Source organism: Aotus nancymaae, unplaced genomic scaffold (assembly GCF_030222135.1).
Source record: "Aotus nancymaae isolate 86718 unplaced genomic scaffold, 86718_ANA_hifiasm-v0.15.2.pri h1tg000033l, whole genome shotgun sequence".
NCBI classification, from domain to species: Eukaryota; Metazoa; Chordata; class Mammalia; order Primates; family Aotidae; genus Aotus; species Aotus nancymaae.
Genome location: NW_026988447.1, coordinates 38,745,767 through 38,772,175, shown reverse-complemented (window position 1 = coordinate 38,772,175; position 26,409 = coordinate 38,745,767). Strand labels below are relative to the sequence as shown.

At 37.9% G+C, this 26,409-nt stretch overlaps 1 protein-coding gene across 4 annotated transcripts in view; it reads right to left on the bottom strand.

Moving 5' to 3' along the window:
- The window catches only part of MFSD8 (major facilitator superfamily domain containing 8), a 46,885-nt gene that overhangs the window by 9,864 nt on the left and 10,612 nt on the right, over positions 1 to 26,409 (bottom strand). The window contains exons 2-9 of one of the 4 annotated variants that reach the window (XM_064383902.1): positions 19,215 to 19,258; positions 15,467 to 15,617; positions 14,348 to 14,588; positions 13,187 to 13,300; positions 10,724 to 10,868; positions 9,648 to 9,703; positions 5,462 to 5,570; positions 2,619 to 2,753 (exon numbers count right to left, since the gene is read on the bottom strand). In XM_064383902.1, coding sequence (XP_064239972.1) covers positions 2,619 to 2,753; positions 5,462 to 5,570; positions 9,648 to 9,703; positions 10,724 to 10,868; positions 13,187 to 13,300; positions 14,348 to 14,525 — 737 coding nt within the window. In that variant the 5' untranslated portion in view covers positions 14,526 to 14,588; positions 15,467 to 15,617; positions 19,215 to 19,258. The remainder of the gene's footprint in view (positions 1 to 2,618; positions 2,754 to 5,461; positions 5,571 to 9,647; positions 9,704 to 10,723; positions 10,869 to 13,186; positions 13,301 to 14,347; positions 14,589 to 15,466; positions 15,618 to 19,214; positions 19,259 to 26,409) is intronic. The other 3 variants (XM_012473029.3, XM_012473030.3, XM_012473032.3) reach the window with 3 other exon arrangements.

The window sequence follows — 26,409 nt, the reverse complement described above, 5'->3', positions numbered from 1 at the left end:
ATGGAATCTAAACTAAAGAGCTTCTGCACAGCAAAAGAAACTATCATCAGAGTGAACAGGCAACCTACAGAATGTGAGAAAATTTTTGCAATCTATCCATCTGACAAAGGGCTAATATCCAGTATCTACAAGGAACTTAAATTTACAAGAAAAAAAAACCCATCAAAAAGTGGGCAAAGGATATGAACAGACACTTCTCAAAAGAAGACATTTTGCAGACAATAAACATATGAAAAAAAGCTCATCATCACTGGTCATTAGAGAAATGGAAATCAAAACCACAATGAGATACCATCTCATGCCAATTAGAATGGCAATCATTAAAAAATCAGGAAACAACAGATGCTGGAGAGTATGTGGAGAAATAGGAACACTTTTACACTGTTGGTGGGAGTGTATATTAGTTCCACCATTGCGGAAGACAGTGTGGCAATTCCTCAAGGACCTAGAACCAGAAATACTATTTGACCCAGCAATCCCATTACTGGGTATATATCCAAAGGATTATAAATCATTCTACTATAAAGACACATGTATACGTATGTTTACTGCAGTACTATTCACAATTGCAAAGACTCGGAACCAACCCAAATGCCCATCAATGATAGATTGGATAAAGAAAATGTGGCACATATACACCATGGAATACTATGCAGTCATAAGAAAGGATTAGTTCATGACCTTTGCAGGGACATGGATGAAGCTGAAAACCATCTTTTTTTGCAAACTAACACAGGAACAGAAAACCAAACACTGCATGTTCTCACTCATCAGTGGGAGTTGAACAACAAGAACACATGGACACAGGGAGGGGAACATCACACAATGGGGCCTGTCGGGGGGCGGGGGGCTGGGGAGGGACAGCATTAGGAGAAATACCTAATGTAGAGAATGGGTTGATGGGTGCAGCAAAGCACGATGGCACATGTATACCTATGTAACAAGCCTGCACATTATGTACATGTCTCCTAGAACTTAAAGTATAATAAAGTCCAGGTATGGTGGCTGACACCTGTAATCCCAGCATTTTAGGAGGCTGAGGCGGGTGGATTACGAGGTCAGGAGACAGAGACCATCCTGGCCAACATGGTGAAACCCTCTCTCTTCTAAAAATATAAAAATTAGCTTGGTGTGGTGGTGCACACCTGTAATCCCAGCTACTCAGGAAACTGAGGCAGGAGAATGGGTTGAATCCTGGAGGCGGAGGTTGCGGTGAGCTGATATCGCGCCATTGCACTCCACCCTGGGCAACAAGAGCACAATTCCATCTCACAAAAAAAAAAAAAGACAGAAAAGTGAATATGAACATAGAGAGTAGACTGGTGAGCCCAGGCAACATAGCAAGACCTTGTCTCTACAAAAAGTTAAAAAAAAAAAAATTAGCCAGGCATTATGGCACATGCCTGTAGTCCTAGCTACTCAGGAGGCTGAGACATGAGAATTGCTTGAGCCCAGGAGTTCGAGGCTGCTATGAGATATGATCACACCACTCCACTCCATCCTGGGCAACAGAGTAAGACACCACCTTTTACAAAAAGGAAAAAAAGAAAAGAAAGAAAAGAGAGAATAGATTGGTAGTTACCAGAGGCTGGGAATAATAGTGGGGAGAAAAGCAATAAAGAAAGGTTGATTAATGGGTACAAATATAGTTAGAAGAAATAAGACCTAGTTTTTAATAGATCAGTAGAGTGACTATAGTTAGCAATAATCTAGTGTACATATCAAAAGCTAGAAAAGAGTAATTCAAATGTTCCTAGCATAAAGAAAAGGTAAATATTTAAAGTGATGGTATTCCAGTTATCTTGATTTGATCTTTATACGAATGTATCAAATTATTACATATACCCCAAACATATGTATATCTACCATGTATCAATTAAAAAACACTCTTACGCTGGGCACAGTAGCTTATGCCTGTAATCCCAGTATTTTGGGAGACTGAGGCAGGAGGATTGCTTGAGCCCAGGAATTTGAGACTAGCCTGGGCAACATAGTGAGATATCATCTTTACAAAAAATAAAAATAAAAGAAATTAGCCAGGTATGGTGGTGCCTGCCTGTAGTCCCAGCTATTCAGGAGGCTGAGATAAGAGGATCACTCGAGCCCAGTAGGTCAAGGCTACATTAAGCCATGATTGCACCACTGCATTTCAGCCTGGGCAACAAAGAGAGACCTTGTCTCAAAAAAAAAAAAAAGTGTGTGTGGTCTGGGAAATGCCACAAATTTTATTTGCCACGATGATGATGATATAGAATATATACACTGTGGATAGAAGTTCTAGAATAAATAAGTTTGACACTAACATTTTCCAAACTTAACCACTGAATCTTTTTTGCTGCACAATGTATATAGTAGAACAATGGTTTGTGAAATACACTTTCGGGAAAACATAATATACAAAAGATAAATTAAGAGTCAATTATATACTTTGTAAGAAATTTTGTTTTGCTAAAGAAATGCTATATAGAAATATTATGATCTCTTAATCAATTTTAAATTTGTGTGCGAAAAAAAGCTTTCAATTACTTTCCTGGTACATCCGTTTGCTTTGTTAGCTCTGTTTTTTGTTTTATTTTTTAAAAACAGACATAAAACAAAAACAAAACCACTTAACTTACTTTCTGGAAAGTAATTTAACTCCTAAGAGAATAACAACTGCCTCAACTCCAAGAGCGGCAAGTATTATGCCATCATATAAGACAGCTTGTTCTTGAGTCCAGGCATACATATCCATTGTTAATGGAGTAATGATGCTAAGAAAAACAAAAACAAAAATTATTCTTATTTTATTTAAATCATAGTAACCGTTATACTTAAAGTGAAGTAAAAGTTTTAATAATGACAGCTACACATTCAAAAATTTGCATGCGTTTTAGCAATGACAACAGACTTAAGCAAAAGTTTGAACACATTTTAAGCATGTTGTTGTTACATACCCAAGTCATTAAGTCTGCCTACTCATATTTTACTTTCTAATGTTTATTTTAATTATATAACTAATATAGCCACATTACAGAGAGTCTGAAAAAAAAGGAAAAGGAATAAACCAAACCAATCATAATGCCTACCATTCTAACATTTCTAAATAATCATGGTCATACTTTTAATTAAATTACTCTCTTTCAATGCAATAATGTTATATTATTAGAATATACTGGATTTTTGAATGTATACATTTTTCTCTTTACCTCTGAATGTCTCTTCCTTTACATGACTATACCCTTCCTTGCCAAGTTTCTCTCCCTACATTTGATCTCTTTCTATTAACTGAGTACAAAATGCAATTTATATTTATTGTATTTTATTATTATTTTTGAGACACCAGAGTCTCACTCTGTCACCTGGGCTGGAGTGCAGTGGCGTAATCTCGGCTCACTGCTACCTTCATCTTCCCGGTTCAAGCAATTCTCCTGCCTCAGCCTCTTGAGTAGCTGAGACTACAGGCATTCACAACCACACCCAGCTAATTTTTGTATTTTTAGTAGAGACAGAGTTTCACCCTATTGGCCAGGCTGGTCTCAAACTCCTGACCTCAAGCAATCCACCTGCCTTGGCCTCCCAAAGGGTGGCAATTACAGGCGTGAGCCACTGCACCCAGCCTGAAATTTATTTAATATTGTTTAATTGATATGTTATTGTTTAATGGATATGGAGCTCCTGTTTAGGACAATTAAAACATTCTGGAAATAGTGGTCCTGGTTTCACAACATTGTGAATGCACGTTATGCTATTGAATTGTATGCCTTAAAAATAGGATGACAGTGCTGGGACGCAGTGGCTCACGTCTGTGATCCCAGCATTTTGGGAGGCCAGGGTAAGTGGGTCACTTGAGCCCAGAAATTCAGGATCAGCCTGGGCAATCTGGGGAAATACTGTCTCTACAAAAAATACAAATGAATTAGCCGAGCATGGTGCTGCATGCCTGTAGTCCCAGCTACTTGGGAGGCTGAGGCTGGAAGATCACCCGAGCCCAGGAGGTCGAGGCTGCAGTGAGCTGTGATCGCACCACTGCACTCCAGCTTGGGAGACAGAGTGAGACTCTGTCTCAAAACAATGCAAAAAAAGTTAACATGGTAAATTTTATGTTATGTATATTTTCCCACAATAAAAAACTGCCCCCCAAAAATCAGATGAGCTGGAATTTTCATGTATCTCAATGATTTTGAAAATAAAGGCCAGGCATGGTGGCTCACACCTGTAATCCCAGCACTTTGGGAGGCCAAGGCAGGTGGTTCACGTCAGGAGTTCAAGACCAGCCTGGCCAACATGGTGAAACCCTGTCTTTACTAAAAACACAAAAATTAGCCAGGCACAGTGGTGGGCACCTATAATCCCAGCTACTTGAGAGGGAGGCTGAGGCAGGAAAATCACCTGAACCTGGGAGGCAGAGGTTGCAGTGAGGTGAGATTGCACTACAGTACTCTAACCTGGGTGACAGAGCAAGAATCCATCTCAAAAAAAAAAGAAAAGAAAAGAAGAAGCCAGGTGCAGTGGCTCACGCCTGTAATCCCAGCACTTTGGGAGGTCCAGGCAGGCAGATCATGAGGTCAGGAGACCGAGACCATCCTGGCTAACGCAGTGAAACCTCATCTCTACTAAAACTACAAAAAATTAGCCAGGCATCGCGGCATGTGCCTGTAGTCCCAGCTACTCAGGAGGCGGAGGCAGAATTCCCTGAACTTGGAAGGCAGAGGTTGCGGTGAGCCAAGATTGCACCATTGCACTCCAGTCCAGCCTGGGCAACAAGAGCGAAACACTGTCTCAAAAAATAAAAGAAAATAAAAACACCAAGCAAATACAAGTACTAACATAAAAATGACACAATGTATTAATAAGAAAATAAACCAAGCTGTCAAATGATAATATCACATAATCTATGTAAGTTTAAAAATACAGACTAAAGTATTAGCAGGGGTCACTTTCACAGAAAGGAGTGAATATAGAAATACAGTTGTAATATTTGGGATTTCAATGTACTATTTTTATAATTTCATAGAAAGTTATTTTAAAAATAAAAGAGTCATATGATAAAGGTGAATAAAGCCTGCACAAGGCAGAGATTTTGTATTATACTAGGTTTTTTTCAAGATCAGGAATTAAATTGAGTTAAAATGGCCAGACTGAACCATATATATATATATGAAACTATAGAGCTTAAGGATAATTGAATCATGGCATTAAAGTTTCATAATTGTATTTACCATAAAACTTAGATGAAAGAAGAAAGATTAGTGAAACAGATTATTTTATAAGAAAGTAAGATAAGGTAGTAAGATTATGGACAAAGAATTAACTACATTTAAGTTAAAAGCCACAAAACATATATATACTTTTTACATCATGGTAAGAAAAATATGCCTTACATAGGATTTTAATAACATCTATATGCCTAATTAACACTGCATTAAGAAGTAAAGGTTAGTATATAAACTGATTTAGATGAAGATGGAATAAAACTTACGTTTCAAAAAGGGCAAAGATAAATAGAATCACAAAAAACAGAACATTGATGGCCACAACAGCAACTTGGTCAATATTTCCTTGGGGAACCTGAACTTCATCTGTACTTGCTGTAAGTAAATCGGAGAAAAATTACATTACCTATATATATAATTTTTCTTATGACACTAAAATAATGTAGAAATTACATTGTAGCAAATTTTATAAATAAACATTTTAAAAAATTTTAGGCTTCAAAGCAGTTTAATAATAAGATAATTTATTTATTTTTATTTTTTGAGACAGGGTCTCACTCTGTCACCCAGACTAGAGCACAGTGGCATGATCACAGCTCACTGCAGCCTTGACCTCTCCAGGCTCAGGTGATCCTCCTACCTCAGCCTCCCAAGAAGCTAGGACTATAGGCATGCACCACCACGTCCAACTAATTTTTGTATTTTTTGTAGAGATGAGGTTGCATCATGCTACCCAGGCTGGGCTTGAACTCCTAAACTCAACCAATCTGCCTGCCTCGGCCTCCCCAAGTGTTGGGATTACAGGTGAGAGCCACTGTGCATGGCCAACAATAAGATAATTTATATGACAGAAACAATTTTTAAATGGCATTTAAAAGCAAAGTGAATTTTCTTCCCAGGAGATAGACTTCAATCCTGTTATCTTAAGAAATACTCAGATATATTTTCTACTTGGTATATCTCAATCCAAAAACAGGAATGAAATTTATAGAACTCTATAATATAGTGATCTCACACTAAATATATGTGCTCTAAATTTCAATTGCAGATTTTTTCCACCTTACTTAAATCTTAGACTTATAAGAATTTCATGAAGAACTCCAGTAGTTTATTAAATCGGTTCCCAGTTCTATGATTTACTTCAATGAATATATACATATTTTGAATTTCAATGCTACATGAAATTAGTACTCATGGCCAGGCACGGTGGCTCACGCCTGTAATCCAAGCACTTTGGGAGGCCAATGCAAGTGGATCACCTGAGGTCAGGAGTTCAACATCAGCCTGGCCAACATGGCAAAACCCTATCTCTACTAAAAATACAAAAAACATTAGCCAGGCGTGGTGGTGCATGGCTGTAATCTCAGCCACTTGAGAGGCTGAGGCACTAGAATTGCTTGAACCCAGGAGGCTCAGGTTGCAGTGAGCCAAGACTGTGCCACTGCACTATATCCTGGACGACAGAGAGAGACTCTGTCTCAAAAAATAAATAAATAAACAACAAGAAATTAGTATTTGTAAAGATCCTTACGTTATCACTACCATTTAAAAAACCCTTATCATATTTCTGCAAAAAAATAGTCACGATTTGATGGTGGTTTTATAAATAAGTAGGACAAAGTAAGTGTACTGACTTCTCATCTTGAACAATGTCGTTAAGCTTAATACATGTTAAGCTATTCTTGATGTAACCGAGAAGTATGCAGAGATATATATCTACTCATATATATTCATCACGCTGTTTTGTAATTTATCTACTTATTCAGAAAATCAGTTTTTTACACAAATAAATACCAAAATAAGCCAAGTATTAACATATAAAATATTACAAAAATATGTTCACTTATGCTATCTTAAATTGTGTGTAGTATCAGTTGGGAGGGGTGCTTTCCAAAGATGCAGTAAGTTTCTATGATTTTTTTCATAATAATGCCTGCCTTTCTATCTCAGAATTCTTGAGGAGTTCCTCCTCCAACAATAAGTAGATTTGGAAATAGTCTGCTATACTTAAAGGGAATTAAGCACCCTGGACACTCAACATAGCCTTATGACCTTCCTTTACAATCACACAAAGAGAACTGGTCACCTTTGTCCAGATCCTTTTACAGGGGTAGGCCCTGATGCTTGTGGCTCTTATATTATTTTGGATAGACCTCTCTGACTCTTAATGACCACCTAGAAGTCAGTCTTTACACCTTCAAATCAATATCAACATTGCCCCAAGTCAGACTGGACTTTGCTTCAGAATATGCTCTACTAATATTTATATTTTTAGTAGAGATAGAGTTTCACCATGTTGGCCAGCTTGGTCTCGAACTCCTGACCTCAGGTGATCCACCTGCCTCGGCTTCCCAAAATACTTGGATTATAGGCATGAGCCACTACGCCCAGCCGGATTGTATTTATACTCTGAAGATCTTCTCCAAAGATCTTTGTTGTTGGGTGCAGTGGCTAATGCCTGCAATCCTAGCATTTTGGGAGGCTGAGGCAGGCAGATCACTCGAGTCCAGGAGTTTAAGACCAACCTGGGCAACATGGTAAGATCCCGTCTCCATTAAAAAAAAAAAAAGTTATTTGTTGTTTATTAAAATACAAATTTAACTGGGTGGGACATATTTATATTAAAGCATTATTCAAATTTAATTGGACAGTCTGTGTTTTATTTTTTATTATATATATATTTTTTACATTTCTTTATTGACTCCCCTATTTTGAGAAGCAACATCCTGTGTTTTATTGGCAACCCTATTAGGTCTCACCCTAAGCTTACTGAATCAGAATTTGCATCTTAACAAGGTTCCCAGGTAGTTTCTAAGCACATTAAAGTCAATGAAGCACTGATCTATATCATTATCCCCTTCCAACTTCTGAAATACTGTTTACATATCTTACCTTTGCCATACCTCTGCCTCACTCTCTTAACTTACTCCTTCCTTTTTCCTGATAGCTCCTTGAAATTAGCATCCTATTTTTTTACCTTTGAAAAAAGTAGTGTATATTCACCTGCTGGCACTTCACCTCTCATTCTTTTTATTTTTTATTTTGAAAGTTTTCAAACATATTCTCACATATTCATCCTTCAGACTAAACAATCTTTTACCACACTTGAATCATTACCCCATCCTTTCTCTCACTCCCTCTTTGCTGCCATAGTGTTTTTCACTGGGTGACTCATAATTTTATCTCTAGCTTTTATTACTACAGACAAAATTACAAATGCCTCTGAGATTTTTTAGTTGTTCTAGAGTAACAACATATTTAGCTTGATCCAAACTGCAATTGTCTTCTCTTTGCATCCAACATCCCTTCCTGAATTCTTGTTTGCTCTCATTCTTCCAGGTGATCTAGAATCAAAACCTGGCAGAAATGTCAACTCCCTCTAATCCTTAATATTCTCTATCTAAATATCTATCTTGATTCCTCCTTCAACAACTCCTACTTATTCCTTTTCCATTCTCGGTCACTGCCCTACTTCAGGCCTAGTCAAAATTAAAACTTTTATACTGTCTTCCTGAGTCATCTACATAATGTTCTTTTAAAGACAAAAACACAAATATTGTACCTATGAAAAGTTTAATAGAGAAATTGTTTAAATTTATTACTGGCATTATGTATTTTTTACATTCTGATACAGCTTCTTTTACTAGCTGTTCAGTAATGAAATTGTTACCAATGAGACATTACCAGTGAGATATAATCAATCTGGATTAGCCTCTATATGGAATCAATGTCAAACTTCTAGTTCAAAAACTTACTATAGCTCCTCAACCATGCTGCTCTCCACCCTACTACATTTAACTTTATCTTCCACTATTTCTTTTGTGAAAATTAAATAAAAGAGCTGTGAAAGTACCTGGTAAAATAATGCTGTGACTTTTCCACAACTTAATATTAACTATTGAGGGCGAGCATCAGTTCTTGCATTCTTTCCCCAAGGAGGATATAATTAGTACCTAAATAACAGTTTATTTGGTAAAATATAACTACTTAGCAGGTTCTCTGACTTATATAAATCAGAGAAGATCTAAAGGATGAAAATGTATATTTGTAAAGTATAACAAACAATAAAAATAAAAAGGCAAAACCATACCTGTTCTCATGTTTAACAGAATAAAGAACTGCTTTAAATAAAAAGACTTATTTCTTTGGTAGTAAAGATACGGAAATCATTGCAAGTATCTCAAAGGTTTTAGGATACTGGCTCTCTGAAAATAAGACAAAGTGATTTTTTCCCAATGTTTGTAACCTTGTCAACCATGAACACCAAATAACTGGTATGGGAATGCCTCTTAAAAGAAACATCCATTTAGGACACTTTCAGCTTTCAAGATCTTCCCCAATCACCCACTGTTTTGTCCTCAGAAGCAAAATCCAAGTAAATACCAAACAAACAGAATCATTAGAAATACTTTGATAATGTTACATTAATTCAGTCAAATGGATTAAAAGTACCTTCATCAAAATTAATATTTTTACACTGTCTTCCTGAGTCATCCACACGATGTTCTCTTAAAAAAAACACAAATATTGTAACTAAAAAATGCTTAACAGAGAAGTTATTTAAATTTATTCCGTCATTATATTTTTTTCACATTCTAATATAGTTTCTTTTATTGGCTTTGTAGTAATAAAATCGTTACCAATGAGATATAACCAATAAACTTAAGACAGAAGTTACAATTCTTATCATATTATCATAGACAGGTAAAATGAAAAAAATCCAACTCATCCTAAAGCATTCATGATCTACTTTAGTATGAGAAGTTTTGCAGTGATTATAAATACTAGTAATAAATGTTTTTAGACTATTGAATAAAGCACTCTAAAAAAATAAACAAAATGTAATTCTAAAAAATTTTTTCAAATATATAAGATATACATTACTAGTAACTTTTATATTTAAGACTGATACAAACCCATTAATTTATTCAAAATGTTACTTTCATGCTTTTCCCCTACTTAGAAACATGCAGTTGGTAAATCAAGACCAAACCTTGAGGCGCCATGCGCAGCCTCACATGGCTCATGCCTCTAATCCTAACACTTCGGGAGGCCAAGGTGGGCAGATTACTCTGAGGACAGGAGTTCAAGACAAGCCTGGCCAACATAGTGAAACCCTATCTCTACTAAAAATACAAAAATTAGCTGGACCCGGTGGCACACATCTGTAGTCCCAACTACTCGGGAAGTTGAGGCATGAGAATCCTTGAACCCAGAAGATGGAGGTTGCAGTGAGCTGAGATAGTGCCACTGCCTTCCAGTCTGAGTGACAGAGTAAGACCTTGTCTCAAAAAAAAAAACAAAAAAAAAACCTGAATCTTCAAATACCTTCCTTTTCTGTTTTCATTTATCAGGTTGTCTTTTGATTGCCAGTATTACATGTTTTAGTACTACATGACCAAAAAATACAAACTATAGACATAAAAAACCAAAAATATACTTCATAAGGATAATTATCTTGCAGTAATTACAAAGCTCATTAAATTTCAGAATCTACAAAAATAGTTTTATCATTTCTATCTAATTACCTTAGTATAGCAAAGATCAGAATAATATTCAGAATTCCCAGGAAGGCTCCAAGTAAAGCTGGTGTTGTATACATGTTTATCTGCAGTTTAATCACATCCCATGTCACACCCTTTTCTCCAATGAATGCAAAACAAGTCTGAAAAACTTATTAAGATAAAATTGTCACAGATGAATTGTTATATGAGAGGAATAGGATAAAAAAATAAAAAAGACATTGAACACAGAATTGGGAACAATGTTATGGAATCATCCGTCTATAGCATGCATTCTCAACGGGTGCAAGAAAATTGGTTCTTGATGCGGGGGTCAAAAAATTTCCTCTTTTTATGTATAAAGCAGGTAGGTACAAATATATATATGATACATAAAAAATATATGATACATCTGTGGCACTAAAATGTTATGGGATAGAGAGTAGGAAAAAATATCTAAAAAGGCTCCTTAGGGAGACAATAATGAAAAAAGGTTATGAAATACTGATGTACATGCATTCACAAGGAATTGTATCTTAAGTAACTTGTCAGTTTTTTACACTTCCATAGGCAATTTAAATTATAAAATTTCTTAGAACTAATTCTAAAGGTTTAATCAACTTCATTGTAAGAATGAAAATATCATAATTTAGATTAGATATTTTAAATATTATTGTGTAGGGACCAGGCGCAGTGGCTCATGCCTGTAATCCCAGCACTTTGGGAGGCTGAGGTGGGGGGATCACAAGGTGGGGAGTTTAAGACCAGCCTGGCCAACATGGTGAAACCTCGTCTCTACCAACAATATAAAAATTAGCTGGGCATGGTGGCAGGCAGCTATAATTCCAGCTATTTGGAAGGCTGAGGCAGGAGAATTGCTTGAACCCGGGAGCTGAGGTTGCAGTGAGCCGAAATCTCGCCACTGCACTCCAGCCTGGATGACAGAGCAAGACTCTGTCTCAAAAATAAATAAATAAATATTATTGTGTATATGGTACCTGAATTATATATATTTAATATCATTTGACCATAGTATCATATACAGGTAAAACGAAAAAAAAAAACAAAAAACTATTTCATCCAAAAGCATATATAATCTAACTTGGTATCTGAAGTTTCTTTAGCAACTTTAAACATTAGTTAGAAATGTTTTTGGACTGGTGAATAAAGCACTCTAAAGAAATATGAAGTAGCAAAATCTAATTTGGATCTGTGGCAAAAACTGGATTGGAACAGTACTGGTTTGCTCTCCTGATTTAGATTCTATATGCTCTATAGTAATTTGCATATAACTCTATGGTGAGGACTAAGATATTGCACCTACTATACTTAGAACAGTGCCTAGCACACAATAAATGTTAGTGCTTTTTGAGTGTTTATTATTGGAAAAGTCATCTAAGCTCTTCAGGCTTACATTTATTCATCTATAATGCAAAATTTTTAAATGACACAATCTTTAAAATTCTTTTAAGGTGGTAAAAAATATTTGCTAAGAACATAGGTCAATATCAAATATTATGCTAGATACTGAGGGTAGACTGGCAAATAAGAAAGACACAAACCATGCCCTCATGTACTTTACAATATGCTTTTCAAGTTCAATTATTCTATATTTATGCTTGTATCTGTCTCAGGGTACTAAACCGAAATACTAGATTTTAGTGAACAGTGAATTAGAGTCTCTTCTGCTAAGCCTTTTCTTTTTGGCTAAATACAGGAATGTAATAGAGACTGGGGGTGGGAGAATAGGTGTTAATGATGAAGTAAGCTGAGTTGGATTCAAACTGATGATATTCATAACTGCAATATTCAAAATATGGACCAATTACAGTTTTAAAATATTATTCTAGGCATGAAAATGACTCTCTACTCAGCAGAAAATTAATTTGCCTTGAGGAAATATTAAATCTCATTAATTTTTTTTGAGATGGAGTCTCGCTCTTGTCACCCATGCTAGAGTGTAATGATGTGATCTTAACTCACTGCAACCTCCACCTCTGGGTTCAAGCAATTCTCCTGACTCAGCCTCCCGAGTAGCTGGGATTACAGGCACCCGCCACCATGCCAGGCTAATTTTTGTATTTTAAGTACAGATGGGGTTTCACCATGTTGACCAGGCTGGTCTCAAACTCCTGACCTCAGGTGATCCACCTGCCTCAGCTTCCCAAAGGGCTGGGATTACAGGCGTAAATCACCGTACCCGGCCTCATTAATTTTTTTAATACTCAGCAAAAGGGTGACCTTGGACAATTTACTTAGATTCTCTATGCACTGGCACTCTCAACTATAAAAGGGGACTAATAGCACTTAATTTAGTGGATTGGCATCAAGATAAAATGAGTCTAGCCTCATTGCTGGATTAAAAAAAAAAGTTAGCTTTCCTCCCTTTCCCTTCAGCTATAAGGTTTTATACTTGGGTTACATAGAATATTTGTGCCTCAAAAGTTTTCCTAATTTAAATTCAAGTAATGATAAGTGAAGAACACCTACCTGGACCTAGAATAAAACCTAATGCTTGACATGTGCTTATATTTGCCATGGAATTTGTTCTTTCCTGAAGGGAAGTAGCACCAGCAGTATATGATCGAATAACTGCTGCATTTCCTTAAAAACAAGACACAATAATCCAAAGTAAAAGAAAGTATTCAGTTTATAAAATTCATTCAAATTTAACTTTATACAGAAGAACAAATCTTGGTCAATAGTATAGTCACTGCTTCCTTTTTATGATCATACAAAGCAAGTAAGGTATTTTTATTAAGGAAATACATGAACTAATGGATCATAGTAGTTTTGGTAATATGAAAACAGTTAATGATACAAATGAGTGAAAAAATGGCATTATAAGAAAACCAAGCCAGGCATAATGGCTCATGTCTGTAATCCCAGCACTTTCGGAGGCTGAGGTGGGCAGATCATTTTGAGGTCAGGAGTTCAAGACCAGCCCGGTCAAGATGGTGAAACCCCGACTCTACTGAAAATACAAAAATTAGCCGGGAGTGATAGCAGGTGCCTGTAATCCCGCTACTCAGGAGGTTGAGGCAGAAGAATCGCTCGAACCAGGAGGTGGAGGTTGCAGTGAGCCGAGATTGCGCCACTGCACTCCAACCTGGGTGACAGAGTGAGACTTTATCTCAAAAAAAGAAAGTTTATTGTCTGGTTAGTGAAAAATGATACAAACAGTACAATACTATAAGGAACATGTCAGAGAAGAAAATAATCTCTTAAGGGGTAGCCCAAGAGAGCTCTGTGGAAAATGTGGAGCTTGAATTGGATCTAATTTTGTTTTGGGTTTTTTTTTTTTTTTTTCAGATGGAGGTCTCCCTGCGTTACCCAGGCTGGCCTCAGACTCCTGGGACTCAAGAGATCCTGCCACCTCAGTCTCCTGAGTAGCTGGTATTATAAGTGCGTGCCACCATGCCTGGCTTGAACTGAATCTTGAAGGATAAAGAATGATAGGAACAGAAGAGAAACTATAGGTAATGAGAACATCATGAGCAAAGGCAGAATGACAGGAAAAATATTGTTTCCAATGACATGTATGTTGAACTGTAAAATATGAGTCTAAAAGGGGATGACACCAGGTGAAAGTGAGCATAAATGTCAGAATGAATGTGAATTTGACACAACCAAACATACATACAAACTTACCTGCTCCAAATCCCACCAATCCACGAGCAATCAGCATGTAGTATTTATTATGAGAGGCTGGGATGTGGACATATGCATAGAGGCAGTTGGCTGCCACGGAAATGAAGATGGAGACAATAAGAGGCTCTTTTCTTGGTCTATAATTAGACCAGAAACCAAATATAGGTGATGCTACCATTTGACCAAGACTATATGAAGCAATGACCCAGCCCAAAAAACTCGCATCAGCTGTCTGATCAATCTGCAGAAAAAAGTACAGTGCTTTAAGAATTGTTATCTAAGAAAAGTAAAGTTTAAAACCTAAACACATTTGTCTTACCATGTAAAATTTCCTATTAAAAAATAAAAACAATTCTAACAAATAAGTTTTATAACACTATTACTTACAGTAAGAGATTCAAACTTCTGACAATAGAATTAAATGTGCTAACAACAGACTGTACAAAGGGGAAAATGTTTGGGAAGCTCATTTTTAAGAATTACTATGGAAATTTCTGGTTCATATAAACCTTGGTAAAAAGATAATCACACACACTATATACTCATACAGCAATAACATCATCAAAAATAATACAAGCTATTCTTTAATTCTTGTAAATAGAATTCTTTAGACTTATGCTACCCTATACGTTAAACAGTCAGCACTGTAAATCTAAAAAAACTAGACAAAAGAGTCAAATTCAGGAAGAAGATAATAAAAACACAAAAGCTGACAGACAATTCTCTCAATAAACTTGTTATAAATTATTCCTTTCGATATAGACAACTAAATATTATACCACTTTAAAAGGGTTTACATATCATGATGAACATGACAGGAGAACCAAATGACTACAACTCAGAAAATGAAATACTTTCAGAAAAACAGAAAATTTTCGCTTAGAAAAGACACTATTGTTTATTTTTATTTCTTTTTTTGATACAGGGTCTCACTTTGTCACCCAAGCTGGAGTGCAGTGTTGCGATCATGGCTCAGTGCAGCCTCGACCTATGAAGCCCAAGTGATCATGGGCTGGGCGTCGTGGCTCATGCCTGTAATCCAGCACTTTGGGAGGCAAAGGCAAGTGGATAACGAGGTTAGAAGATCAAGACCATTCTGGCTAACATGATGAAACTTACAGTAAGAGATTGTAAGAGGTAGCATACACCTGTAGTCCCAGCTACTCAGGAGGCTGAGGCAGGAGAATGGCTTGAACCCAGGAGGCAGAAGTTGCAGTGAGCCGAGATTGAGCCACTGCACTCCAGCCAGGGCTACAGAGCGAGACTTCATCTCAAAAAGAAAGAAAAAATAGTGATGAGTATGAAGCCCAAGTGATCCTCCTACCTCAGTCTCTTTGAGTAACTGGTATGCACCACCATGCCCAGCTAATTTTTTTATTTTTGTAGACACAGGGTCTCCCTATGTTGCCCAGGCTGAGTTTGAACTTCACGCTTCCAACTCCCAAAGCAATCCTCCTGCCTCGGGAGGGAGCAATTCTACCACCTTGGCCTCCCAAAATGTTGGGATTACTAGTATGAGCCACTGTACCCGGCCAGATTATTTTTTTCATACATGGTAGGCTAAGCCAGGAATAGTGGCACATGCCTGTAATCTCAGCTACTTGGGAGGCTAGAGCAGGAGGATCGCTTGAGCCCAGGAGTTGGAAGCTATAAGGTACTACAACTGTACCTGTGAAAAGCCACTGCACTGCAGTCTAAGCAACATGGAAAGATTCTATCTCTGATCTTCCTATTTAATGGTTTTTATCAAATTTTAGGAAATAAATTTAAACAAATATAGATAAGTGGTAGAACTTAAAAAGGAAAACTATGATCTTTTGTTCCCTAGAGATATTTATTTATTTACTTATTTTTCATTTTATTTCTTTATTTTTCTTGAGACAGAGTTTTGCTCTTGTTGCCCGAGCTGGAGTGTAATGGTGCGATCTCAGGTCACTGCAACCTCTACCTCCTGGGTTCAAGTAATTCTCCTGCTTCAGCCTCCCAAGTAGCTGAGATTACAGGCATGCACTACCATGCCCAGCTAATTTTTGTATTTTTTTTAGTAGAGACAGGGTTTCACCATGTTGGCCAGGCTGGTCTCCAACTCCTGACCTCAGGTGAGCCGCCCACCTCAGCCTCCCAAAGTGCTGGGATTACAGGTGTGAGCCACCGTACCTGGCCGTTCCCTAAAGATACTTAAATTGAAAATATTTAGGTATATTTTTCTTTATGGGGCATAAGAAATAGGCAAAAGTATAATGATATACAATGTTTAAGGTTCTAGCCTTTAAAGTATCTTTCATTTTAGGTACTCTGTTTTTCATTTTCTCCCTGTGTTACCTTTTGTTGTCTCAATTAAAGTAGAAAATAATAATTCCATGTTATATAAAATTTTAAATTAATTTTCAAAAAAGCAATGAAAACTCAGTTTTAATGTTAAATGTGTAGTGGTTTGAAAGCAAAACTTTTTTTTTTTTTTTGAGACAGGGTCTGGCTCTGTTACCCAGGCCAGAAATACAGTGGCATAATCTTGGCTCACTGTAACCTCAAACTCTTCTGCTCGAACAGTCCTCCTATTTCAGCCTCCCCAGTAGCTGGGACTACAGAGAGTAGCACCACCATACCCAACTAACTTTTTAAATTTTTTTGTAGAGACGAGGTCTCATATTATTACTCAGCCTGGTCTTGAACTCCTGGACTCAAGCAATCCTCCTACTTTGGCCTCCTAAAGCACTGGGATTACAGGTATGTGAGTCACATCACTAGGCCTGATGGTAAAACTCTTTAGAGTTTTCAGCATATCTGGAGAAAGGAGAGTAATTTTCAAAATTCAACATAATATGCTGAGTAGACCTAATCACTACTAATATCCTTCTTTTGAGAATTTTGACTTAAAATAAAATGCCAAGAAATCAATAATTTGATATATGAAAATATCATTTTAGCAGAGAAGACATTGCTCTAGAATTGTGTCCAATTCCAATGACTCTAGCAGTGTGGAAAGAATTTTTAGTGTAAAGGGAAATAATTTCATGTAATATAATTTTCAAAATAACAATGAAAATATGGCACTAAACCAGTAAAACATAAAATTTATATTTCTTCTTATATGCCTTTAAAAATATTTTTTAGGAGAACATTTTCAAAAAAGTAGAAATTCGTAAAAACTGGGACAGGCATGGTGGCTCACATTTCTAATGCCAGCACTTTGAGAGGCTGAGGTGGTAGGTTACCCAAGGTCACAAGTTTGAGACCAGCCTGGCCAACATAGTGAAATCCTATCTCTACTAAAAATACAAAAATTAGCTGGGCATGGTGGTACACAACTGTAATCTCAGCTACTTGGGAGGCTGAGAGAGAAGAATCACTTGAACCCAGGAGGTGGAGGCTGCAGTGAGCTGAGATTACGCTACCAAACTCAAGCCTGGGTGACAGAGCGAGACTCTATTTCCAAAAAAAAAAAAAAAGAATTAATAAAAACAAAACAATCTTAACAATCTAATAGGGGAGTTAAGTAAACTCTCCGTAAATACAGTATTAGGACACTCCACATTAAGGGCTAATGATAAAGGGAAATGGGAGTACACAGGAAAAACCTTCTGACCCAAACTGGTAAGGGACAGTCAGAGAAGGCTTTCCAGGCCAGGTGCAGTGACTCACAACTGTAATCCCAACACTTTGGGAGGCTGAGGCAGGATCACTTAGGTCAGGCGTTCGAGATCAGCCTGGCCAAAATGGTGAAACAACGTCTCTACTAAAAATACAAAAATTAGCCAGATGTGGTAATTAATCCATTCATGTATTAATGGGTTATCGTAGAGTGGAACTGGTGGCTTTATAGAGGAGGGAGAGAGACCTGAGCTAGCATGCTCAGCCCCCTCACCATGTGATATCCTACACTGCCTTGGGACTCTTCAGAGAATCCCCACCAGCAAGAAGGCCCTCACCAGATGTAGTCTCTCAACTTTGGACTTCTCAGCCTCCGTAACTGTAAGAAATAAATTCCTTTTTAAAAATAAATTACCTAGTTTAGGGTATTCTGTTATAAGCAACAGAACACAGACTAATACAGGTGGTTTCAGGAAGTAGGGAGAGGACAACAATGTCAAATGCTATCCAGATGTCACTAAAGTAGGGGCTGAAAAGTACTGTGTGATCAACAATTAAGTCATTGGAAACTTTACAAGAGCACTTTCAGGACAGCAGAAAAGTTAATCAGATAGTAGTAGGATAAGGAGTAGGAGGTTAGGAAATACAGCGGAACGCTTTAAGAACCTTTACTAACATATTGTTGTCGTTGAATTATGTAACCAACTTATATACTGATTTTTAGTAAGTTCCTTCCTGGAGATTTAAGATATAATTGACAGGACTTGATGATCAATTGATGTTAAGCTACCTAACAAATTTACATCTTCATGTCACCCCGTTCCCCTTCTAGTAATAACAGCATCAAAAAATACATGTATTTTAGTCTTTACAATGTTATCTGATAGCCCAAATTAATTTAAAAAGCATTAAATTATTCCACAAAAATATTATTTATACACTTTGAGAATTCAGACTCTTACTAGTTTCCTTTTTATTAGGGAAAGGTAATGATGGAATGTGAATGTGGCTTCTGAGTAGGTGACCATATGTCTGTATTTGCCTGGGACTACCTGGGTATGATCCTGTTTTTCCTCCTACAGCATTCCCTTCTCTTCAAAAATGTTCTGGCTTGCACAATAAAGCATATGGTCACCTTACTTATAAGCCTCTTTCAAGGAACTATTATCTCGTTATTGCTGTAAAGACTAAACCATAGAATACCAAAGAGACTCTTTAGAAAATGCTTAACTACACTGTAGTTACTTAAGGGAAAAATAGATTAAGATATACAAACCTTTTGGAGATACGGCCATATGGACATTATCACTATAGAAAACCCTGTGAAGAGGCAAACTAGGTTATTTGTACTCATAACAATTTAATCACTATTACAGATACAATTTTCTGAACTGTGGCATGGATTTTAAAATATCATTCTGAACCTAAAATTTACACATACAATGCCTAAATTATCAAGCAATAAGAATTTAATTATCAGAAAGAAAACAAATACTAAGAGAACATACAATTACAATCCCTCATCATAATTGATAATGAATACAAAAAAACAGAGGATCTATTTCTCCATACTCATGTGATTTACTGTAAATGAAAATAATGAAAAGCTTTAAGTTTTTACAGCAAAAATGGGGGAAAGGCTACTTTGTTAGACAGGAAGTGCTGGGCTTCTGTCCTGTGTTGTTTGGAGGAGATAATTGACTGAAGGGAAGACTAGGAATAAGGAAAATGATCATCTACATGGGGGTTATAGAAAACCAGGATACTTCAAGATGGCTATACCTTAAAAGAAAATTCACTATTTCTGCTACTCTTTACTGCTTGAAAACTGTAATGATTAATTGCAACACTATCTGTCAATTTTTATTTATTTATTTACTTTTCAGCTTCCTCAGGTTGAATTCCTCTTTTTTTTTTTTTATCTGTCAATTTTAAATGGTAGGCAGATGCAGCCAGATGCAGTGACTCACCCCTGTAATGCTAGCAGGGTGAGGCAGGCAGATCACCTGAGGTCAGGAATTCGAGACCAGCCTAGCCAACATAGTGAAACCCTGTCTCTACTAAAATATAAAAATGAGCCGGGCATGGTGGCAAATGCCTGTAATCCCAGCTACTCAAGAGGCTGAGGCAGAAGAATTGCTTGAACCCAGCAAACGGAGTAACTTGCATGAGCCAAGATCACAACACTGCACTCCAGCCTGGGTGACAGAATGAGACTCCATCTCAATAAAATAAAAAATGAAAAATAAATGTTAGGCAAATCCATTAGGAAATTCTATAAAGCCTGTTCTTAAAAATGGCTTTATTGAGGCTAGACACAGAAGCTCATGCCTATAATCCCAGAACTTTAGGAGGCCAAGGTGGGTAAAACACTTGAGGCCAGGGGTTTGAGACCAGCCTGGCCAACATGGTGAAACCCCATCTCTACAAAAAAAATACAAAAATTAGCTGGGCATGGTAGCACATGCGTTGTACTCCCATCCACTCGGGAGGCTGAGGCAGGAGAATCACTTGAACCTGGAGATGGAGGTTGTAGTCGTTTTTGTCATTGGTTCTGTTTATGTGATGGATTATGTTTATTGATTTGTGTATGTTGAACCAGCCTTGCATCCTAGGGATGAAGCCGAATTGATCGTGGTGGATAAGCTTTTTGATGTGCTGCTGGATTTGGTTTGCCAGTATTTTACTTAGGATTTTCACATTGATGTTCATCAGGATTATTGGCTTGAAACTTTCTTTTTTTGTTGTGTCTCTGCCAGATTTTGGTATCAGGATGATGCTTGCCTCGTAAGATGAGTTAGGGAGGATTCCCTCTATTTTTATTGCATGGAATAGTTTCAGAAGGAATGTTACCAGCTCCTCTCTGTACCTCTGGTAGAATTCGGCTGTGAATCTGTCTGGTCCTGGGTTTTTATTGGGTGGTAGGCTATTAATTCCTGCCTCAATTTCAGAACTTGTTATTGGTCTATTCAGGGATTCAACTTTTTCCTAGTTCAGTCTTGGAAAGGTGTATGTGTCCAGAAATTTATCCATTTCTTCTAGATCTCCTAGTTTATTCGCATAGAGGTGTTCATAGTATTCTCTGATGGTAGTTTGCATTTCTGTGGAATCAGTGGTGATAACCCCTTTATCATTTTTATTGAGTCTATTTGATTCTTCTCTCTTTTCTTCTTTATTAGTCTGGCCAGCGGTCTATTTCGTTGATCTTTTCAAAAAACCAGCTCCTGGATTCATTGATTTTTTTTGAAGGTTTTTTCGTGTCTCTATCTCCTTCAGTTCTGCTCTTAGTTATTTCTTGTCTTCTGGTAGCTTTTGATTTTGTTTGCTCCTGCTTCTCTAGTTCTTTTAATTGTGATGTTAGGGTATTGATTTTAGATCTTTCCTGCTTTCTCTTGTGGGCATTTAGTGCTATAAATCTCCTTCTACACACTGCTTTAAATGTGTTTCAGAGATTCTGGTACATTGTGTCTTCATTCTCATGGGTTTCAAAGAACATCTTTATTTCTGCCTTCATTTCATTATTTATCCAGTAGTCATTCAGAAGCAGGTTGTTCAGTTTAGTCTGAGAGACTGTTTGATATGATTTCCATTCTTTTTTATTTGCTGAGGAGTGTATTATTTCCAATTATGTGGTCAATTTTAGAATAAGTGCAATGTGGTGCTGAGAAGAATGTATATTCTGTGGATTTGGGGTGGAGAGTTCTGTAAATGTCTGTTAAGTCCACTTGCTCCAGAGCTGAGTTCAAGTCCTGGATATACTTGTTAATTTTCTGTCTTGTTGATCTAATATTGACAGTGGGTTGTTAAAAGTCTCCGACTATTATTGTGTGAGTCTAAGTCTCTTTGTAGGTCTTTCAGAATTGCTCCTGGATTAGGTACGTATATATTTAGGATAGTTAGCTCTTCTTGTTTCACTGGTCCCTTTACCATTATGTAATGCCCTTGTCTCTTTTGATCTTTGTTAGTTTAAAGTCTATTTTATCAAGTCTAGGATTACAACCCCTGCTTTTTTTTTTCCTTTCCATTTGCTTGGTAAATATTGCTCCATCACTTTATTTTGAGCCTATGTGTGTCTTTGCATGTGAGATGGATATTCTGAATACAGCACACCAATGGGTCTTGACTCTTTATGCAATTCGCCAGTCTGTGTCTTTTAATGGGGCATTTAGTCCATTTATATCTAAGGTTAATATTGTTATGTGTGAATTTGATCCTATTACTATGATTCTAGTTGGTCATTTTGCCCGTTAGTTGATGCGATTCTTCATAGCGTTGTTGGTCTTTACAATTCGGTATGTTTTTGCAGTGGCTGGTACCAGTTGTTCCTTTCCATGTTTAGTGCTTACTTCAGGAGCTCTTGTAAGGCAGGCCCGGTGTTGACAAAATCTCTCAGCATTTGCTTGTCTGTAAAGGATTTTATTTCTCCTTCACTTATGAAGTTTAGCTTGGCTGGACATGAAATTCTGGGTTGAAAATTCTTTTAAGAATGTTGAATATTGACCCCCCACTTTCTTCTGGCTTGTAGGGTTTCTGCAGAGAGATCCCTTTTTAGTCTGATGGGCTTGCCTTTGTAGGTGACCCCACCCTTCTCTCTATCTGCCCTTAACATTTTTTCCTTCATTTCAACCTTGGTGAATCTGACGATTATGTGTCTTGGAGTTGCTCTTCTCAAGGAGTGTCTTTGTGGTGTTCTCTTTATTTCCTGAATTTGAATGTTGGTCTCCCTTGCTAGGTTGGGAGGTTCTCCTGGATAATATCCTGAAGAGTGTTTTCCAATGTGGTTCCATTTTCCCTGTCACTTTCAGGTACACCAATCAAATGTACATTTGGTCTTTTCACATAGTCCCATATTTCTTGGAGGCTTTGTTCATTTTTCACTCTTTTTTCTCTAATCTTGTCTTCTCACTTTATTTCATTTAGTTGATCATCAATCTCTGATATCCTTTCTTCTGCTTGATCTATTTGGCTATTGTTACTTGCATATGCTTCTTGAAGTTCTCATGCTGTGTTTTTCAGCTCCATGAGGTCATTTACGTTCTTCTCTAAACTGGTTATTCTAGTTATTCTAGTTAGCAATTCATCTAACCTTTTTTCAAGGTTCTTAGCTTCCTTGCATTGGGTTAGAACACGCTCCTTTAGCTTGGAGGAGTTTGTTATTACCCACCTTCTGAAGCCTACTTCTGTCAATTCATCAAACTCATTCTCCATCCAATTTTGTTCCCTTGCTGGTGAGGAGTTGTGATCCTTTGGAGGAGAGGAGGCTTTCTGGTTTTTGGAATTTTCAGACTTTTTATGCTGGTTTCTCCCCATCTTCATGGATTTATCTACCTTTGGTCTTTAATGTTGGTGACCTTTCAATGGGGTATCTGAGTGGACATCCTTTTTGCTAATATTGATATTCCTTTCTGTTTGTTAGTTTTCCTTCTAGCAGGCCCCTCTGCTACAGGTCTGTTGGAGTTTGCCGGAGGTCCACTCCAGACCCTGTTTGCCTGGGTATCACCAGTGGAGGCTGGAGAACAGCAAAGACTGCTGGCTGTTCCTTCCTCTGGAAGCTTCGTTCCAGAGGAGCAGCCACCAGATGCCAGACAGAGATCTCCTGTATGAGGTGTCTCTCGGCCCCTACTGGGAAGTATCTCTTAAGATACACAGGGGTCAGGGACCCACTTGAGGAGGCTGTCTGTCCCTTACCAGAGCTCAAATGCTATGCTGGGAGATCCGCTGCTCCCTTCAGAGCTGTCAGGTAGGGACATTTAAGTCTGCTGAAGCTGTGCCCACAGCCACCCCTTTCCCGAGGTGCTCTGTCCCAGGGAGATGGGGGTTTTATCTATAAGTCCCTGACTGGGGCTGCTGCCTGTTTTTTGGAAATGCCCTGCCCAGAGAGGAGGAATCTGGAGGGGCAATCTGGCTGCAGCGGCCTTGCTGAGCTGCAGTAGGCTCTGCCCAGTTGGAACTTCCCAGTGGCTTTGTTTACACTGTAAGGGTAAAACTGCCTACTCAAGCCTCAGCAATGGCGAATGCCCCTCCCCGCACCAAGCTTGAGCATCCCAGGTCGATCTCAGACTGCTGTGCTGTCAGTGAGAATTTCAAGCCAGTGGATCTTAGCTTGCTAGGCTCCATGGATGTGGGTGCTGAGCTAGACCAGTTGGCTCCCTGGCTTCAGACCCCTTTCCAGGGAAGTGAACAGTTCTGTCTTGCTGGTGTTCCAAGTGTCACTGAGATATGAAAAAAAAACAAAAACAAAAAAACACCTCCTGCTGCTAGCTTGGTGTCTGTCCAAATGGACACCCAGTTTTGTGCTTGAAACCCAGGGCCCTGGTGGCTTAGGCACTGAAGGGGATCTCCTGGTCTGCGGGTTGTGAAGACTATGGGAAAAGCTTAGTATCTGGGCCAGAATGCACCGTTCTTCCCAGTACAGTCTCTCATAGCTTCCCTTGGCTAGGTAAGGGAAATCCCCCAACCCCTTGCGCTTCGGTGCCCCACCCTGCTTCGGCTCACCCTCCATGGGCTGCGCCCACTGTCCAACCAGTCTCAGTGAGATGATCTGGGTACCTCAGTTGGAAATGCAGAAATCACCCACCCTCTGTATCGATCTTGCTGGGAGCCACAGACCAGGCTGTTCCTATTTGGTCAACTTGCCAGCCACCCCCACTTTTTTTTTTTTTTTTTTTGAGACAGAGTCTTGCTCTGTCGCCAAGGCAGAAGTGTAGTGGCGTGATCTTGGCTCACTGCAACCTCTGCCTCTCAGGTTCAAGTGATTCTCCCACCTCAGCCTCCTGAGTAGCTGGGATTACAGGCACCGACCACCAAGCCCGGCTAAGTTTTGTATTTTTAGTAAAGACAGGGTTTCACCATGTTAGCCAGGCTGGCCTTGAACTGCTGACCTCAGGTGATCTGCCTGCCTCGGCCTGCTAAAGTGCTGAGATTACAGGCATGAGCCACCATGCCCAGCCCTGCACAAGGCATTCTGATACACAATGCAAGGTGAAACTGTATTACAAAAAATTACTGAAAATATCCTTTATCGTTCACTTTTCTTTTTACCCAGTATTGAATCATGCACAAGTGTGGATGACTGGGGTAAACAGAAAATATATGAAAAATAATTTATTAAAATTACCTTCTTTAAATTCCTCTTAGGGAAAGAGACCCCTTGTAATATTAGTGCCTATAGATTTAGAGGGTTTCAACTTGGAAAAAATTCATTTCCTAAAACAGTCCTTTAAAAACTATTACAATATTGATCATTCCCTATACATTCTCATCCCATCCTTTTAACATGATTATATGTTAATATTTTGAAAAGTTTTCCTCATGAAGTTTTACTTTTCAGTAACTACATATTCAGAAATAATGTGAATAGGTTAAAATACATCAAGCAATACAAATTAAGATTCTTGTATTTTACTGTTTCTATGTTGTATCAATATAAAAATAAGATGGAGTTCACAGACAACAAAAGAAAAAAACAGCAGAGTGCAGGGCTCATGCCTGTAATCTCAGCGTTTTGGGAAGCCAAGGCAGGTAGATTACCTGAGGTCAGGAGTTTGACACCAGCCTGGCAAAAATGGGAAACCCTGTCTCTACTAAAAATACAAAAATCAGCCAGGTGTGGTGGCACACATCTTCAGTCCCAGCTACCAGGGAGGCAGAAGCACAAGAATCACTTGAACCTGAAAGGCAGAGGGTGCAGTGAGCCAAAATCATGCTATTGCACTACAGCCTGGGCAACAACACAAGACTCTGTCTTAAAAAAAAAAAAAAAAAAAAAAAAACAGATAAGGGGACTATATCAATATTTAATACTTCTGTAAATCCCAGGATACATTTAGCACAGTGAATAGAAGAGTACTGGAATAGGAGAAAATATTTGCAAATCATATATTGCTTAAAAGGCTAACGTCCAGAATATATGAAGAACTCCTACAACTGAACAAAAACCCAAAAAATCTAATTAATAAATGGACAAACGTCTTGAACAAACACTTCTCCAAAGAAGATACACAAATGGACAGTAAGCACAAGAAAACATGTTCAACATCACTAATCATTAAGGTTATGCAAATCATCCACTAGGATGACTATAATCAAAAACAAACAAACAAAAAAAACAGAAATTTAATGTTGGCAAGGATGTGAAAAAATTGGAACCCTGACTGTTGGTAAGAATGTAAATAAAATGGTGTGGCTGCTACAGAAAACAGTATGGTAATTTTTCAAAAAATTAAAAAGAAAATTATAATATGATCCAGCAATTTCACTTTGGGGTATATACCCAAAAGGACTGAGAGAGAGCACTATTCACAATAGCAAAGGGGTGGAAGCAACCCATATGTCCATCGACAAATAAATGGCTAAACAAAATGTGGCATATACTGAAGGGGATCCGAGTATGCTACTCTGAAAACATGCTGTTTTGCCATATTAATTATTTCAAGCTGAAGGCAACTAGAAATAGCAGATGGAGGAAGGGG